At 44.8% G+C, this 17,420-nt stretch overlaps 1 protein-coding gene across 1 annotated transcript in view; it reads left to right on the forward strand.

The window, feature by feature from the left end:
- The window catches only part of TEX11 (testis expressed 11), a 111,260-nt gene extending 94,637 nt beyond the window's left edge, over positions 1–16,623 (forward strand). The window contains exons 28-30 of the mRNA XM_034782588.1: positions 7,520–7,640; positions 12,604–12,768; positions 16,235–16,623. Of these exons, the coding sequence (XP_034638479.1) occupies positions 7,520–7,640; positions 12,604–12,768; positions 16,235–16,306 (358 nt within the window). The 3' untranslated portion in view covers positions 16,307–16,623. The remainder of the gene's footprint in view (positions 1–7,519; positions 7,641–12,603; positions 12,769–16,234) is intronic.
- Positions 16,624–17,420: the final 797 nt, after the last annotated feature.

Below are 17,420 nucleotides of genomic sequence, written 5' to 3' on the forward strand. Positions count from 1 at the left end.
TCTCAGGATCTCAGAATGGATCTTGGCATGCTGTGAAGCATCTGGAGGGGTTCCCTCACCGAGGATTACTTCCCATCCTACTAGTGCCCAATCCACCTCTGTAGCCCTACTTAAGAATATACCCATCACAGACATTTGTAGGGCTGCCACCTAGTCTTCTGTGCCCACATTTTCTCACTACACTATTGCACCTGCTTGCAGGGCAGATGAAGCCTTTGGTGATGCGGTTCTGTGATCTATACTGAATTTGCCTCCTCAGCACCCTCTTCCATATTGAGGTACTGTGCAAGAATCTCCACACATTCAGCATCCATAGGGACAATAGCTTGAAGAAGGAAGAGAGGTTACTTACCTCTACAGTAACCAGAGTTCTTCAAAATGCTTTGTCCCTATAGGTTTTCCACTATCCTCTCTACTTTGGAGTCTTTGCATCTGGACTTCCTGATTGGGAAGGAACTGGAATGGTGGTGGGTCTGCCTCTCCCTACATACTCTCGTATTGGAGCAGGAGGGTGCATAGGGCACAGGCACAGATACATGAACACTGCTGACAAAAATCTGATTGTGCGCACACCCATGTGCTATCGTTCTCACATGGAGTACCTGTAGAAACAAAACTTCTTGAACTTGGTTACTGTATAAGTAAGTAATCTCGCCTTCTGGGGTCATACCCCATGTTCTTGGTGTGGCAGTAAGCTGAGCTGCCTTATGATTCCCAGTGAATTGCGGAAAAAATTGTCTGTTCTTCTGGGCACACAAGGGGAATTGTGGGAACACATTCGAGGACTGTCAGCATGCAGGGGGATTAGCCTGCAAGATGGGTCACCACCCTGAATGAAAGCAACATTTGGGTTTTATGTACAGCCCCAGAAGAGCCAGCTAGCCCAGCTTGAAAGCATCACTAAACTCGGATGAGAGGGTGTAGTATGTGGACAGAAGAGGAATTATGGGGGCCTGAATTAGAGCCTGAGTTACTTCTATAGTGAAGATCTATCCTTAGGGAGGGGAGAGCCAGAAGATGTCAACCTATGCTAAGGAGGCAGCTTCTGAATCAGCGAGTGACTGCTTAAAACATGATGCCCAAGAGATGAGCCCATGTTCATTGAATAAAAACCGCTCTCACTTAGGCCTTGTCTACACTACAGCGTTTTGTCAACGCAGGTTATGCCGACGATCAAAACCCAGTATAATCACGTTTGCATATAATCACGTTTGCATGTTCGCACAATGCTCCTTCTGTGGTGGAGCGTGTCCACAGTTGGTGCTCTAGCACCAACAGTGAGAGCAGTGTACTGTGGGTAGCTATCCCACTGTGCTACTTGCCACCTTCTGCAGCTAGAAGTTGTGGGAAGATGGAGTGGATTGCAGTGTATCATGGATGTGGGCTCAACGTCCCATGATGCACTTTTTTTCCGTCCCAACATTCCATGGGCTTCCGACTGCATTTCACAGCATTTTCCAATTTTCCCTATTTACTGTGCGCCTGCTATCTCTGAAAGCATGGACCCTGCACTGCTCTCTACTGTTGTGGTCGCTATTATGAACATATCACAGCTGATTATGCAATATATCATGAGCATCCAGTGTGACCAGGAATCCGAGGTGCCTGACCTTCTGTGTGCCATGGAAAGAAACACCACCAGATTACTTTTGGCATTCACGGAGCAGCTGCACACAGTGGACCATCGCTTTTGGGCTTGGGAAACAAGCACTGTGTGGTTGGATTGCATCGTTATGCAGATCTAAGGTGACGAGCAGTGGCTGCAGAACTTTCAAATACGCAAAGCCATCTTCCTGGAACTGTGTGCGGAACTTGCCCTAGCACTGCAGCGCAAGGACACCAAAATGAGAGCTGCCCTATTGGTGGAGAAGAGCATGACGATCACTGTGTGGAAGCTGGCAACTACAGACTGCTACCAGTCGGTCGTGAATTAGTTCAGAGTTGGGAAGTCCACCGTTGGGGCTGCGTTACTGCAAGTATGCAAGGCCAGTAATTGCATCCTGCTACAAAGGACTGTGACTGTTGGCAATGTGTGTGAAATAGTAGATGGCTTTGCGGCAACGGGATTCCCTAACTGCGGCAGGGCGATAGATGGCATGCAGAGTCCAATTTTGGCCCCCGACCCCAATTTTGGCGACCGAGTACTTCTCTATGGTATTGAAGGAGCTTGTGGATCACTGGGCGTGTCACTGACATAAGTGCGGGGTGGTCCAGGAAGGTGCATGACCCATGCACCTTCAGGAACACTGGCCTGTACATAAAGCTGCAAGCAGGGACTTTCTTTCCAGATCAGAAGATTCCATTGGAGGATGTTGAAATGCCCATAGTGATCCTGAAAGACCCAGCATACCCTTTATTCCCATGGCTCATGATGTCTTACATGGGAGACCTAGACAGCAGCAAGGAGCACTTCAGCAATAGGCTGAGCAGGTGCAGAATGACCGTAGAATGTGCTTTTGGCAGATTAAAAGCACACTGGCGCTGCCTTTATGGCAGGTTAGACCTAAATGAAGCCTGCTGTGCGCTGAGTAATATTTGTGAGGCTAAGGGTGAAAAGTTTCTCCTGGGGTGGAGCACGGAGGCGAATCGCCTGGTGGTTGATTTTGAGCAGCCAGATACCAGGGCTATTAGAGGGGCACAGTGGGGTGCTATTTGATTCAGGGAGGCTTTGAGGCACCATTTTGACAGTGAGCACCAGTCATGTGTCTTTCTATACAGCACTCTGTCATGCTTTAATTTGCCACCTTTCATGAAATTTTGATTTCTGACCATGATTTGTAATCCGCAAATGATCAAATTACAACTGTGTATTAATTCCAGCAGCAACCACCATGTGTAAGAGACAAATAAAGATTTGTTATCTTTCAGAGAGTATGTTTTTATTAAATACCAATTAACAACACACACAAAAGGGTTGGTGGAAAGGGAGATAACAGTGATGGGCAGTGTAGGCTCTTATTGCTGTGTGTAAGTCCAGCTATCATTTTGGAAGCTGTCCGAAGGGGTGGAGTGAATGGGATACCGAGTCGGGCTGGAAAGTTGCAAGGAATGTGTGGGAGGAGTTTGGGGATGGCATGGAAAGCAGTTCTGTATTGGCGGTGGGGACAAGCACGGATTAATTCTGCAGGCAGCATGATTAGGGACTTTTAACATCTCTGCTCCTCCATCACTTTTATCATCTGATCCTGGCCCATTAAAATTCACTTCTGGATCTCCTTGCTGTCCTATCTGTTTTATAATTTTCTTTTAAACTCTCTTTCCACATCCTGCGTTCTTGGTTTTTGGCCTTTGAGGATTGGAGCATCTCTCGAAACATGTCCTCCTTGCTCGCTTCCTTATCTGGTAAACAATGAGGAGTATGGCACCTTAAAGACTAACAGTTTTATTTGGGCATAAGCTTTTGTGGGTAAAAAAACACTTCTTCAGATGCAGCTGAAGAGGTGGTTTTTTACCCACGAAAGCTTATGCACAAATAAATTTGTTAGTCTTTAAGGTGCCATCGGACTCCTCGTTATTTTTGTGGATACAGACTAATATGGCTACCTCTCTGATACTTATCTGGTAGAGGCGCTCTGCTGGTATGTACGGGGTTCCTCTGAAGGCCACATCTGTAGAAGCACAATAAACAGAAGCGTGATTGTTTAGTGCATGCATAGCATCAAATCATTATAGTAAAATGCACCTCTTTTGAAATATGAATCAATTTCTCGCTATCCCTTGGAAAGCACACATCTCAGCAAATGCCCTAAACATGGTGAGTTCGGCCTAGGGGAGTGCTTAAGATGGGACAAAGGATCTAGGCGGCAACTAAGGACAATATTGTAAATTTTGCCACTATTTTCCATAGGCGGGGGTCTGAAGCCATATTTCACTCCTGAGGGTATGCAAGAGTGCATCTCCTGCTTGTATGCAGCTTCAAGCTGAGTCTCTATGCTGCTCGTCTGTGTGCCGTGTTGGTCCCTGCACGAGTGATTGCCGATTGGCATGGGAGAGTTTCCTAAAACGGCAGGAGGAACAAAGCAGCTCTGCTAAGGAATCTTTGGCTGAGGATGGGCGAGTACATCCAGGAAAGTTTCCTAGAGATCTCTCTAGAGGATTCCCATGAAATCTCGGTGTGCATTAACACACTGTTCTGCTGCATTGCTTAGCTGCACAGGGGGATGTGAATCACATGCAAACACAGCTAGTCTTGTACATTTCTATCCCTTCACCCACTTCTAGAATATAACAAAGCAAAGGACAGCTCTACCTCATATAACCGAACAGCATCAACTCAAAAGGATCACTTACCAGAGCTCCCCTCTCCTGCTTCATGCGCATCAGAGATGGACTGCTGTGACTGGCTTGACCCCTCTGGAGTGGAAAAGAGGTCCTGCTGTGTGCTCCACATCATCCTCCAACTTGACCACTTTGTCCATGACTTCGTCCTCAGGTCCTCAACCCCGCCAAAGTATCCATACGGTTTGTGGAGGTGGGATTGCTGTCTAGGAGCGGCAAGTCTTCAGGCAGCACCAGAGCAACAGTTTGACTCCCTTGCCTTCTGGTGTGCCTGCGTCAGCTCCTTTATCCTCACAAGGCACTGATGCGTGTCCCATTCGTAGCCCTTATCCAACATGCCACAAGAAATCTGACCATAGATATCGAAGTTTCTACAGCTGGAGCATAGCTGGGACTTCACAGCCTCCTCCCCACAGAGCCAGCAGATCCAACAACACAGGTACTCCAAGCAGGAGAGTGTTTGCTGCCTGGAGACGTTGTAATCAGCTGGGAAGATGTGATGTGAGCTCTCCATGCTGAGCAAACAGGAAGTGGAATTTCAGAAATTCCCAGGTGCAGGGCAGCAGAGTTCAAACTGCTGACTAGAGCAGTCAGGATGGGCATTGTGGAACACCTCCTGGAGGCCGTTTACAGTGACATAAACAAATGCAGTGTCTACACTGACACTGTTGATATTTTGTTGCCAAAAGCTCTACGCCTCTTGTTGAGGTGGTTTTATTTTTTCTGCAAAGCAGGAGAGTTTTGTCGGCAGAAGGAGCATTATAGTGTGTATACCTCCACTGTTCTGTTGCTGAAAGCTGACTTTTGTTGACAAAACTCTATAATATAGACAAGACCTTAATAGATACCCTTTTTCCAGAACATAATGTGAGCTTCTGGGCACAGGGACTCTGTTTCCTCTCTGATCTCTTCAAGGGTGAACTCATTAGTGCTGGTAATACATACAGTATGTAAGGAGGAAATCTTCTGTTGGTTTTGTTTAACTAATATCTTTTAATATGCTGTTATACATCACTTAGCCACTAGTGTAGACAAAGGTCATCATGTTTAAAAATGTGGTAGCTGGTTGTAATTAACCCTAGGGCCTCCAAGAAGGAAACTGGCAAGGAGCTGGTTCCATCCAAACCTGTCTGTGCTTCCTTTGTGTTGCAGAGCTTTGGAACAAAAAGAGGGTTCATGCTAAGGCCCCTTTTGCTAGATCATGCAGTCCAGGACAAGCAGCTTTGAGCTAAGGGTGTCCCAGATAAAAGACTCTGGCTTAGGCGAGAACAGAGTGTGCTAAATAAATTAGTGCAAAATAGGGAGCTGCTGCTTGGTGACAGGGCAGTAGTAGCTGAGGTTGCTGCAATTTTGGTTGCCTCTGCTCAAGATAAACAGGACTTGTGAACATTTAGTAAGTTAGTAAATTACACAGAAAATACCCTGACTCCATGTCACCAAATTCCCTTCAAGTGGGAAACTAACCTGCTGCAAGGCTCCAATATCTGCTACTACAAATGGGCAACACTAGTCACTTTAGGATTACCCATGACTAAGGCTGCAAGTTTGTCATGGTGGTCACAGAAGTCATGGATTCTGAGACTTTCCGGGAACTCCGTGACTTCTGCAGTGGCCCTTGTGGCTGGTCCGGGGGCCGCCTGAGCAGCTTGGGCAGCCCCTGGGCCAGCTGCACGGGCTGCTACTGGGGCAGTCTTGGGCCACTGCCCCACCCCCAGCAGCACCAGGAGTTTGGGTGTGGGAGGGGGCTCTGGTGTGGCGCTTTCCTTGGGGGAGGGGGCTCTCCAGAAGTGGCAACATGTCCCACCCTCAGTTCCTAGCTCTGCACACTGCCTCCGCCCGCGGGCACCATTCACGTAGCTCCCATTAGCTGCGGTACCCAGCCACTGGGCGCTGTGGAGCCGGCGCTTGAGGTGGGGGGGCAGTACGGGGAGCTAGGTCCTGAGGGAGGGACAGATCCCGCTTCCGGGAAGCTGCAAGGAGCTGGGTAGGGAGCCTGCCAGCCCCGCCAACCCCCTCCCCTCCCAGCACCAGGGGGGGGCCTGGCTGCTCCCCCCCCCCCGAAGAACCCGTGGCACCCCCTCCCGGGCACCCCCTCCCCCGCCCCCTGGCCCCCCCAGGCTGCCCCCCCCCACGCCCTCACGATGCCCGGGGGCCCCCCCCCCCCCCCCCCCAAGATTTAGTCAGGGGTATATAGTACAAGTCATGGACAGGTCAAGGGCTGTGAATTTTTGTTTACTGCCCGTGACCTGTCCATGATTTTTACTAAAAATACCCATGACTAAAACGTAGCCTGACCCATGGCTAGTTAACACTTTTTTCAACACGATTATCTTTGTTACGCTAATGTTTTAACAACAGTGTTAATTAAAACCTGTTTACTTAACATGCTTTCTAACACAATTTATATTCCCAGTGGTAACTAGGCCAATGAAGATGCTTGGTTACAAATAGGCGCCAGTAAGCAGCTTTGGCTTAACCTGTGATGTGCTCCATAGGGCATACTGTAGCTGGTTGGGTGCGATGTAGTCCTCTCAAAAGAAATTAAGTGAAGAGAACTGTGGGGAAAGCCACAGGGACTGGGGGGAGTTAACTGTAAGATACTATGCCAAATATATGATATAGTGGTGCTGAGTAGCTAGCTCCCCAGGGTACCTGCTGTATACGGAATCTGAAATACTACCTGACATCCTTTGGCCTCAGATTCCATTCCCTGTAATGGAATCCCCTCTTCTGCTCCCCCTGCACCTGAACTGCCATGACAATGCTCTGTGACTCCTTCTCCTAAAGTCCAGGCTGAGTTATCATGAAGGAGCTGCCTTTTCCCTTAATGAGCAGGGAGAACCATTTCAAGGTGCACGCATTTGCTGCTGTTTTTCTTGATTTCAAAGGACAGCAAGACATGCACGGCCCTGCAGTTAGCTCCCTTAGTGGGATTGGGATAGAATAGCTGCTCTCCCCTTCTTTTCAGTTGGGCAACTCCTAAAATACAATAGCTGCTGCCTCCCATCTATAGACTGCAGGAATGACCTCAGGCCCAGGGCAAGGATGTCCTGCTTTCAGAAATGGGTAGGGTACAAAGCAGTGAAGTGCAGACAACAAATGGAGACACACGCCGGAGTGGTGCTGCTGTTAAAACTCAGCTAATTTGTTCCATGCATGGTTGCTTTGCTGAGTAATCAAAGATGCATATTCCATATGGTATTTAACAAGTTTTCCTCTTTGTTGCTGTTTTGATTCCCAGCAAATGTCTGCATAGCTTGGTTCACCTTTCTCTGCCAACTGGAGTGATAGACACAGATGCTTGTGTACTGGAGGAGGTGTGGGGCTACTTTGAAGATGCTCTGAGCATTGTAAGCACCACAGTAAGTTGAACAGAAAAACAAAAGATTGGAAATGATCCTGAGTAAGCTTAAAAAGTCCTCACCACAATGAGAGCAATCAGCAAACAAATCTTCAAATATTTAGGCTCTCACATGCAGGGGCGTCATTTAAGGAGGCTGGGGAGGGTGGCTCTAGCCTCTGCTGAGTTTAGTACCTGAGGTCTGCACTTGCAGTGTATTCCCTAGCCCCAGAGGGAGCTCTTCACTGCGACACAGCTTGAGTGTGATATGGGATGAGTTCTGTGCTGCTCCCAGCTTCCACTCCCAGGGCAGAGAGTTTGTTTATAAACAGAGGCAGGCTGATTAAGATAACAAAAGGCTTGTCCTTAAATTAAATTAAGGATCCTTAGATGATCCTGAAAGTATTGCCAGGCACTCAAATTAAAAGAGAGGAAACAAAGGGTAGGAATGAATAAATGGTGAGAATGGAAAAAAGTAAGTAGTGGTGTCCCCCAAGGGTCTATACTGGACCAGTGCTGATCAACATATTTATAAATGATCTTGAAAAGGGGGTAAACAATGAGGTGGCAAAATTTGCAAAATTACTCAAGTATCAGAGGGGTAGCCGTGTTAGTCTGAATCTGTAAAAAGCAACAGAGGGTCCTGTGGCACCTTTAAGACTAACAGAAGTATTGGGAGCATAAGCTTTCGTGGGTAAGAACCTCACTTCTTCAGATGCCACCTCACTGTTTACCCCCTTTTCCAGATCATTTATAAATATGTTGATCAGCACTGGTCCAGTATAGACCCTTGGGGGACACCACTACTTACTTTTTTCCATGCTCACCATTTATTCATTCCTACCCTTTGTTTCCTCCCTCTTGCATGTGAAGAAGTGAGGTTCTTACCCCGAAAGCTTATGCTCCCAATACTTCTGTTAGTCTCAAAGGTGCCACAGGACCCACTGTTGAAAATTACTCAAGATAGTTAAGTCCAAAGCTGACTGTGAAGAGTTACAAAGGGATCTCACAAAACTGGATGACTGGGCAACACAATGGCAGATGAAATTCAATGTTGATAAATGCGAAGTAATGCCCATGGCAAAATATAATCCCAACTCTACATACAAAACACCAGAGTCTAAATTAGCTGTTACCACTCAAGACAGAGATCTTGGAGTCAGTGTGGAGAGTTCTCTGAAAACATCCACGCAACGTGCAGTGGCAATCAAACAGCATATTCGGAATCAGTAGGACAGGGATAGCTAATAAGACAGAAAATATCATATTGCCTCTATGTAAATCCATGGTACACCCACATATTGAATACTGGATGCAGATTTGGTCACCCGAGCTCAAAAAAGATGTATTGGATTTGGAAAAGGTACAGAGAAGGGCAACAGAAATGATTAGGGGTATGGAACACCTTCTGTATGAGGAGAGATGAAAAAGAGTGGGACTTTTCAGCTTGGAAAAGAAATGACTAAGGGGAGATATGATAGAGGTCTATAAAATCATGAATGGTGAGGAAAAATTGAATAAGGAAATGTTATTTACTCCTTCACATAACACAAGCATTAGGGGTCACCTAATGAAATTAATAGACAGGAGATTTAAAACAAACAAGAGTATTTCTTCACAGTCAATCTATGGAACTTGTTGCTTGGAGAAATGATGAAGGCCAAAATATACCCGGTTCCAATAAGAACTAGATAAGTTCATGGAGGACAGGTCCATCAATGGCTATTAGTCAGGATGCGCAGGGATCCAATACCATGTTCTGTGTGTCCCTAGCCTCTGTTTGCCAGAAACTGGGAATGGGTGATGGGATGGATCACTTGATGATTACCTGTTCTGTTCATTCCCTCTGAAGCACCTGATATTGGCCACTGTTGGAAGACAGGATACGGGGCTAGATGGACCATTGGTCTTAGCCTGTATGGCCATTCTCATATTCTTATATTGAACCCTGGTGTATCTGCCTCCCGCTGCAACCCCTTAGACCTCACACCCCTCCCAGAGCTGAGATAGAACCCAGGAGTCCTGATGGGGTCGCTATCTCTCTCTGCGGAGTTAGTAACCAAGTAAGAATATATATTAAAATTTTAAACCTAACCTGTGTCTTTAAGTGACTTGCCACAAGATGTCAAAACATGTTAGTATTAGAGCTGAGTAGGTCTATTTGATTTTCTTTCTTTTATATAGGAATTCGCTACAGTAATTCTGTCAACTAATTGCTAAGTTATCTGCCAAAAAACTAGAATTTTCAAGTACCTAAGTAGCCCCCGGAATCATGGTTAGTCACACACACCCCCAGTCTGAAATGGCGCCCCTGCTCACATGGGACAAGCCCCTTCCCCGAGGGATATAGTGAGGGCACCTCAAACTGAATATCTCCTGGATCCTTATGACTTAACTGAGAGTGTCCTGGCTTTTGTGGAGGGTTTTCTGAGACATTTTAGGGCGTATTTTTAGTCCTGGGTTTAGAAATTGCCTGAAGCCGGAGTATATAGCCCACCATTCTTAAAAAAAACCCTGTCTGCAAATACAACTTGACATTCCAGATTTTAGAATCATAGAAATGTAGGGACTGAAGGACCTCAAGAGGTCATCTAGTCTAGGCCCCTGTGCTGAGGCAGGATCAAGTAAACCTAGACCATCTCTGACAGCTATCGGTCCAGCTTTTTCTTAAAAATCTCAAATGATGGGGATTCCGCAACCTCCCTTGGAAGCCTATTCCCATGCTTAACTATCCTTATAGTTGGAAAAATTTTCCTGTCTCCCTTGCTGCAGTTTAAATCCATTACTTCTTAACCTACCTTCAGTGGCCATGGAGAATTGATCACTGTTCTCTTTATAACAGCTTTAATATATTTGAAGACTTATCCGGATCCCCTTTAGTCGTCTTTTCTAAACAAGCCCAGTTTTTTAGCCTTCCTTCACAGTCAGGTTTTCTAAACCTTTTATCATTTTTGTTGCTATCCTCTGAACTCTCTCCAGTTTATCCACAACTTTCTTAGTGTGGTGCCCAGAACTGGATGCAGTACTCCAGCTGAGGCCTCACCAGTGCTGAGCAGAGCAGGATAGTTACCGCCTGTGTCTTGCAAATGACAGTCCAGTTAAATATACACAGAATGATATTAGCTGTTTTTCACAATTGTATCACATTGCTGACTCGTATTCAATGAGCGATCCACTATAACTTCCAAATTCTTTTCAGCAGTACTACCACCTAGCCATTTATTCCCTATTTTGTAGTTGTGCCATTTTATTTTTTCCTTACTAAGTGTAGTACTTTGCTCTTGTCTTTATTGAATTTCATCTTGCTGAGTTCAGACCAATTCTCCAATTTGTAAAGTTCCTTCTGAATTCCAAGCTTGTCCTCCAAAGTGCTTGCAACCTTTCCAAGCTTGGTGTCACCCATAAGTTTTAGAAGCTTACTCGCCACTCCATTATCCAAGCCACCTATGAAAATATTGAAAAGTGTCAGACCCAGGATGGACCCCAGTAGATACGCCCTCCCAGTTTGATAGCGAACCACTCATGACTAGTCTTTTAGTACATTCTTTCCAACAGTTGTGCACCCACCTTCTAATAATTTTATCTAGACCACATTTTCCTAGTTTGTATAGATGAATAGATTTTTGTCAGATAATTCCTTCAGTACCCTTGGATGAATAGCATTTGACCCTTCTGATTTGAATTTATTCAAATTAGTCACAACATATATCACATCTACTGCATTCCTCTATCCACTAGGCCAGGTACTCTGTGAAAGAAGGAAATTAGGTTGGTTCGGCATGATTTTTTTCTTGACAAATCCATGCTGGCTTTTCCTTATAACTGTATTATCCTCTAGGTGCTTACAAACTGAATGCTTAATAATTGTTCCAGTATCCTTCCAGGTATCAGAGTTAGGCTGCCTAGTTTATAAATTTCCTGGGTTCCCTTTGCTCCCCCTTTTAAAGAAAGAAGTACTGTTTGCCCTTCTCCAGTCCTCAGTGTGAGGCTGGGTGAAATTTGGCTTGTAATGTTGGCATTGATGAATCAACTGTTTGTTAAATTTCTTTGTGGGTTTATTAAATTCCTGTTTTTCAAATGACCTGGAAATGGTTTTCCCTGCTGTCAGTACTTGCTATACTGCACTTAGTTTTCAGGCCCTTGTCTCCATGGGGACTGGCCTACTGGAGAGTGAAATCTTCCTTCTATTCAGGCCTTGTTAGTCCCCCCTGGTTGTGTGCGCCTTCTTGGCAGGCCTGAAGTATAAACCAGACAGTCGAAACAGCTGGTACCCAAGAGCCAAAGCAAGATTTGCCTTAGCTTATTTTCATCCATGAGCTTCTAAACAATATGTTCCTTATTCAGCATCAGGGAGGAGGCTCAGGAAGGAGGAGGAAGATGAATTTGTTGATTTTCCCCCCCCACACACACACACTGTATTGGTTTCCCGTTAACTGGTAGCGATCTGGGTTTTCAAGCTTACACATGGTGATTGCCACTAAGGACAGCTCTCATCCTGATGTTCCTGTGCTGCAGAACAGGAGCTAGCTTGGATACACAACTCCAGGGATGTGGTCTTTGACATCCTGAAATTCTGGAACCACTGCAGGTCATTCCAGGTCTGCACAACAATCCGTTCCCACCATTCAGTGCATGTTGAAAATGTTTCAGCCAATCTGCAGATAGATCATATGCAAGTTCTCCTGCCACGTGCAGCCACCATGGGGTCATTCCCAGTACCATAGGATTGAATGTTCTGTCCTAATAATAGACAAGAGTGCCGCATTCCTCACCCACGTTAGCAGTAAGCAGTTCGGAAGTGGTGCAGGTGAGTGGTGAATTATCGGAAAGACCATAGGGAATTCTGGCTTTTGCATGCCCAGGGTGAAGAACTTTCTTCTGTTTCTCTGTTCTAAGAATAAACTCTAATGCACCCTAGACCAGGTATCTTTAGGAGTGAAAAGCCTAATCTTTGCATTGTTGCTTTGCCTTGCTGGCTACTGTAGGATGATTACCCAGAGGTGGAGACCCTTTGGCTGATGACCAGAGCCTGGAATACAGGAATATTTCAGTACAGTGTCGGTAAATACAAGGAGGCTGAGCACTGGTGTGGGCTGGGTATGCGCTTTCTGAATCACCTGAGATCCCTGAAGAGCAGCTATGAAAGCCAGGTGAGTATGAGTAGAAGGCAGGGGGGCAAAAACTGTGAGTGGTGGAGGGGAAAGCATGGAAGAAACTGCTCCACAGGGAAATGGACAAGGCAGAAGAAGTCACTAGATGCTTAAGCAACATGCGCTATTATGGGTCTAAGCCTGAAATTGTGTTCCAGAGCTGCTGCTACGACTGTCTAAACCCATGGGGAAGAGAGAACATAATGGATGTGGCACACAGGCAGAAAGGAATTTATAGTCCTGATACTAGTGAGCTTGTGCAAGCAACTGAGTGGAGGTAGTTTTCAGCTCAGCTGTGGCTGTGGGCAAACCTTTGGCTCTATGCTGGCTTCTCCTTGTGTAGGGTGGCCAAATTGCAGCCTGTGCACTATATGCTGCCACCGCATTCTACAGTGGGACATATTTCATAGACATGTTGGAGGCGTGAAAAGTTCAGATCCCAGCATGCAGTGTGGCTGGCTGCTTAGATAAAGATGGAGACATTAGTTATTGCTGCAGGCTGCACCACTCTATCCATGATGAGGCCAGCTGCCCTCTGTTCCATTTTAGACACAGCTTTGGACAAGCTACCAGTGTGACCCTCACTGAGGCAAAGCTTATGTGCTGCCAGGGTGGGGCGTTGCATTCAGTATGAGGGGCTGCAGGAGTCTTAGGATCAAGGCAGAAACTGTTAGGGAAAAGAATAAAAGTTTGAACATGAGAGGTAGAGGAGAAAAACCTGGGTAAAGTTCTCTGACAGGTGTTGTACAGGAGCTCAGATTGGATGATTACAATGGTCTTTTCTGGCCTTATATTCTATTACTATGAAAACTGAAAGAGACACAGGGGAACAGGTCTCTTCCCCAATCACTGCATCCCCAAGCAGTTACCTCTCTTTTTTAATAAGATTGCTGATCACTTAACTGAGCCTCTTACCACAGTACTGGGAAACAGTCATCTAACCCATCACACTCATGCAGCTACAAGCAATGAAACATTGGAAGCAATACAACTAACAATGGAAGTAGACAGGCAGAGAGGACATTCTGCAAAAAGGCAGGTGCTTTAATGAATTAAAAAGAAACCAGGGCTTTTCTATACACACAAGTAGCACCAGTGTCACTAACAGTGGGACGGTGCACTGATTTAATTAAATCAGGCTGACGTCTGTAGATGCTTTTACATTGTTGCTCTAAGCCAGGTTTAAATCAAACTGAACTGCTGTAAGCCTGGCATTAAGTGATGCAACTAAATTGCTGCAGCATCTCATCTTGAGTGAAACCAGTGCAACTTCTGGATGTAGAGCAGGCAGGATTCTGCTGTGCAGGACACTTCAATGATCAGCCCTCTGCAGAGAGCTGTATAGCTTTTCTTAGCCCTTTGCCACGTCAAATCCTGCTTTCTGTTGCTCTATTACTTTTGGCTCCATTGCCCTTAAGCCTGCCCATCCCTACTGCAGCAATTTATAGACTGGATGATGTGTGCAGTCATCGTGCATTATCTTACACACACCCCTACACTGGCTCCAGTTTAACACTGATTGGTTGCAGGCTGGTCAGTAGTTTTTGTGCCCATTTAATTTATCAGTTTTTGAAACACAATCCCTAGTGTGGCTGCAGTTGTAAATAGGGCTGTCAGTTAATCAGTTAAATCAGGCGATTAACTCAACAAAATTAATTGTGATTAAAAAAATTAACCACAATTAATCACAATTTTAATCGCACTGTTAAACAGAGAATCCCAATTGATATTTATTAAATATTTTTGGATGTTTTTCTACATTTTCAAATATACTGACTGTGCTCACTTTATATTAATTTATTATTACAAATATTTGCAATGTAAAAATGATAAAAGAAATAGTACTTCTCATTTACCTCATACAAGTACTGTAGTGCAGTCTCATTATTGTGAAAGTGCAACTTACAAACGTAGATTTTGTTGTTGTTACATAACTGCTCTCAAAAACAAAACAGTGTAAAACTTTAGAGCCTACAAGTCCACTCAGTCCACTACTTCTTGTTCAGCCAAGCGCTAAGACAAACAAATTTGTTTACATTTACAGGCAATAATGTCACCTGAAAGTGAGAACAGGCATTCGCATGGCATTTTTGTAGCCGGCATTGCAAGGTATTTACGTGCCAGATATGCTAAACATTCGTATGCCCCTTCATGCTTTGGCCACCATTCCAGAGGACATGCTTCCATGCTGACCGTGATCGTTAAAAAAATGTGTTAATTAAATTTGTGACTGAACTCCTTGGGGGAAAATTGTATGCCTCCTGCTCTGTTTTACCTGCATTCTGCCATATATTTCATGTTATAGCAGTCTCAGATGATGATCCAGCACGTTCATTTTAAGAATACTTTCACTGTGGATTTGACAAAATGCAAAGAAGACACTATTGTGAGATTTCTAAGGATTGATACAGCACTCGACCCAAGGTTTAAGAATCTGAAGTGCCTTCCAAAATCTGAGAGAGGGACAAGGTGTGGAGCATGCTTTCAGATGTCTTAAAAGAGCAACACTCCGATGTGGAAACTACAGAACCTGAACCACCAAAAAAGAAAATCAGCCTTCTGCTGGTGGCATATGACTCAGATTATGAAAATGAACATGCATTGGTCCACACTGTTTTGAATCGTTATCGAGCAGAATCCGTCATCACATGGACGCATGTCTTCTGGAATGGTGGTTGAAGCATGAAAGGACATCTGAATCTGTTGCACCTCTGGCACGTAAATATCTTGCGATGCCGGTTACAACAGTGCCATGCGAATGCCTGTTCTCACTTTCAGGTGACATTGTAAACAAGAAGTGGGCAGCATTATCTCCTGCAAATGTAAACAAACTTGTTTATCTGAGCAATTGGTTGAACAAGAAGTAGGACTGAGTGGACGTGTAGGAGCTGAAGTTTTACATTTTTATTTTTGAATGCAGTTATTTTTTGTACATAATTCTACATTTGTAAGTTCAACTTTCATGAGTAACAGATTGCATTACAGTACTTGTAATGGGGGAATTCAAAAATACTATTTTTTAGTTTTTTATAATGCAAATATTTGTAATCAAAAATAAAGTGAGCAGTGCACATTTTGTATTCTATGTTGTAATTGAAATCAATATATTTGAAAATGTAGAAAACATCCAGAATATTTAAATAAATGGTATTCTATTTTTGTTTAACACCATGATTAATTTTTTTAATCACTTGACAGCCCTAGTTGAAAGTTATACTGCTGTAAGCACCTTTCCATTGGTATAAATGCATGCACATTAAGAGGGATGGGCTGCACTGATTTAACTAATCACTTTCTAAACAGATATAGTTACATTGGTTTAAAAAAACCCAACTGTGTGTAGACCAGTGTGTAGCTCAGGTTGTAGGAACACGCTCTGACCACTGCCCCTTCCCCTCTAATCGAATGGCGGAGCTTTGTTTTTCTTTATCTACTCAGAGGACTGTTGGTGGTTCTATTCCCCCAGATGATTGGTCTTTACAGCGAGGTGCTGGATAAGTTGGACAGAGCAAAGGGGTTCCTTCCAAATGAAGAATAACACTCAGTGCAGCAAGCCAGCATGATGGCACCCCCTGTAAACATTCAGCTGGATAGAAGAGACTGCTAGCTCTTCAGCGAGTGCTGGGACCAGCAGCCAGGGCCTGCTCCTCTTGGCCATTTGAAAGCTATGTACTTTTAAGGAAGTTTTTACTGGAGATGTAACTGTTTTCCTTCAGGGACTTGTATTCATGCTATAGAGCTATTTAACGGTAAGAAGCTGAGTCATAACTTTATGAGATGGGGCTGCTGTTGTACAGCCAGGCTAGTTTATATGTAGGAAGTAGCCATGTGAACAATAAAAGTGTTCTAGCACTATATGCATCTTGTGGCTGCCAGAGTTGTCTTCCTACATAAATATTTACTGGGTTGTTTAGTTTTCAGTCCATTTTGGTATGGACAGGCATTTAGAACTGCTGGCCAGGATTGCAACTATCACTCACTTTGTTATACTAAAGAGAATAGGTGGCTCGCTCACGCTGTCACACACAAAATGCTAGTGCTGCTGTTTATAAGCTGCTAAATATAACATCCTGAGTTAGTCAATGCTGACCCTTAACCTCCCCAAAAGCAGTACACAGGTTGGAGCCTCCATCCACAGCTGGATGGATGGGGTGAGCAGACACCACCCCACCAGCTAAAATTTAATAGGACTAATACAACCTGACCTAAACAACTTGGTGCAGCCTGTGTTTCACAAGCAGCGTTATAGCTCAGTAAAACTGGTGTGCAGCTGCCATTTCAAAAAAGCAAATAGAATGTTTGAGTAGGTCTCACACAGAACTTAAAACATTAGTTACATGCTCACTTAAAACAGCTTGAGTTGTGATTACCTTAAGAGACAGCTGAGTGGGGAAGGAGAGTGCCTTCGGGGATACACTGACAATATAGTTCAGCGAGGGCTGCCCTATGGTAAGCAGACGTGAAGAACAATTAAGTAAATGGGCATTTCAGGGGGGGGTGGTCCAGAATTGTAGCCTCATTTATTTGCATGCAGTGCAACTGCTCTTCATTATGTTAGAGACCATTGGGTTGACAAGGGCAGGGAGTAGTTGCAGCACACTGCTACACCTCATGCTGAACGATGAGAGAGGCATTGGCACTCAAGTGATCTC

Source organism: Trachemys scripta, chromosome 9, assembly GCF_013100865.1.
Source record: "Trachemys scripta elegans isolate TJP31775 chromosome 9, CAS_Tse_1.0, whole genome shotgun sequence".
In the NCBI taxonomy this organism is placed as follows: Eukaryota; Metazoa; Chordata; order Testudines; family Emydidae; genus Trachemys; species Trachemys scripta.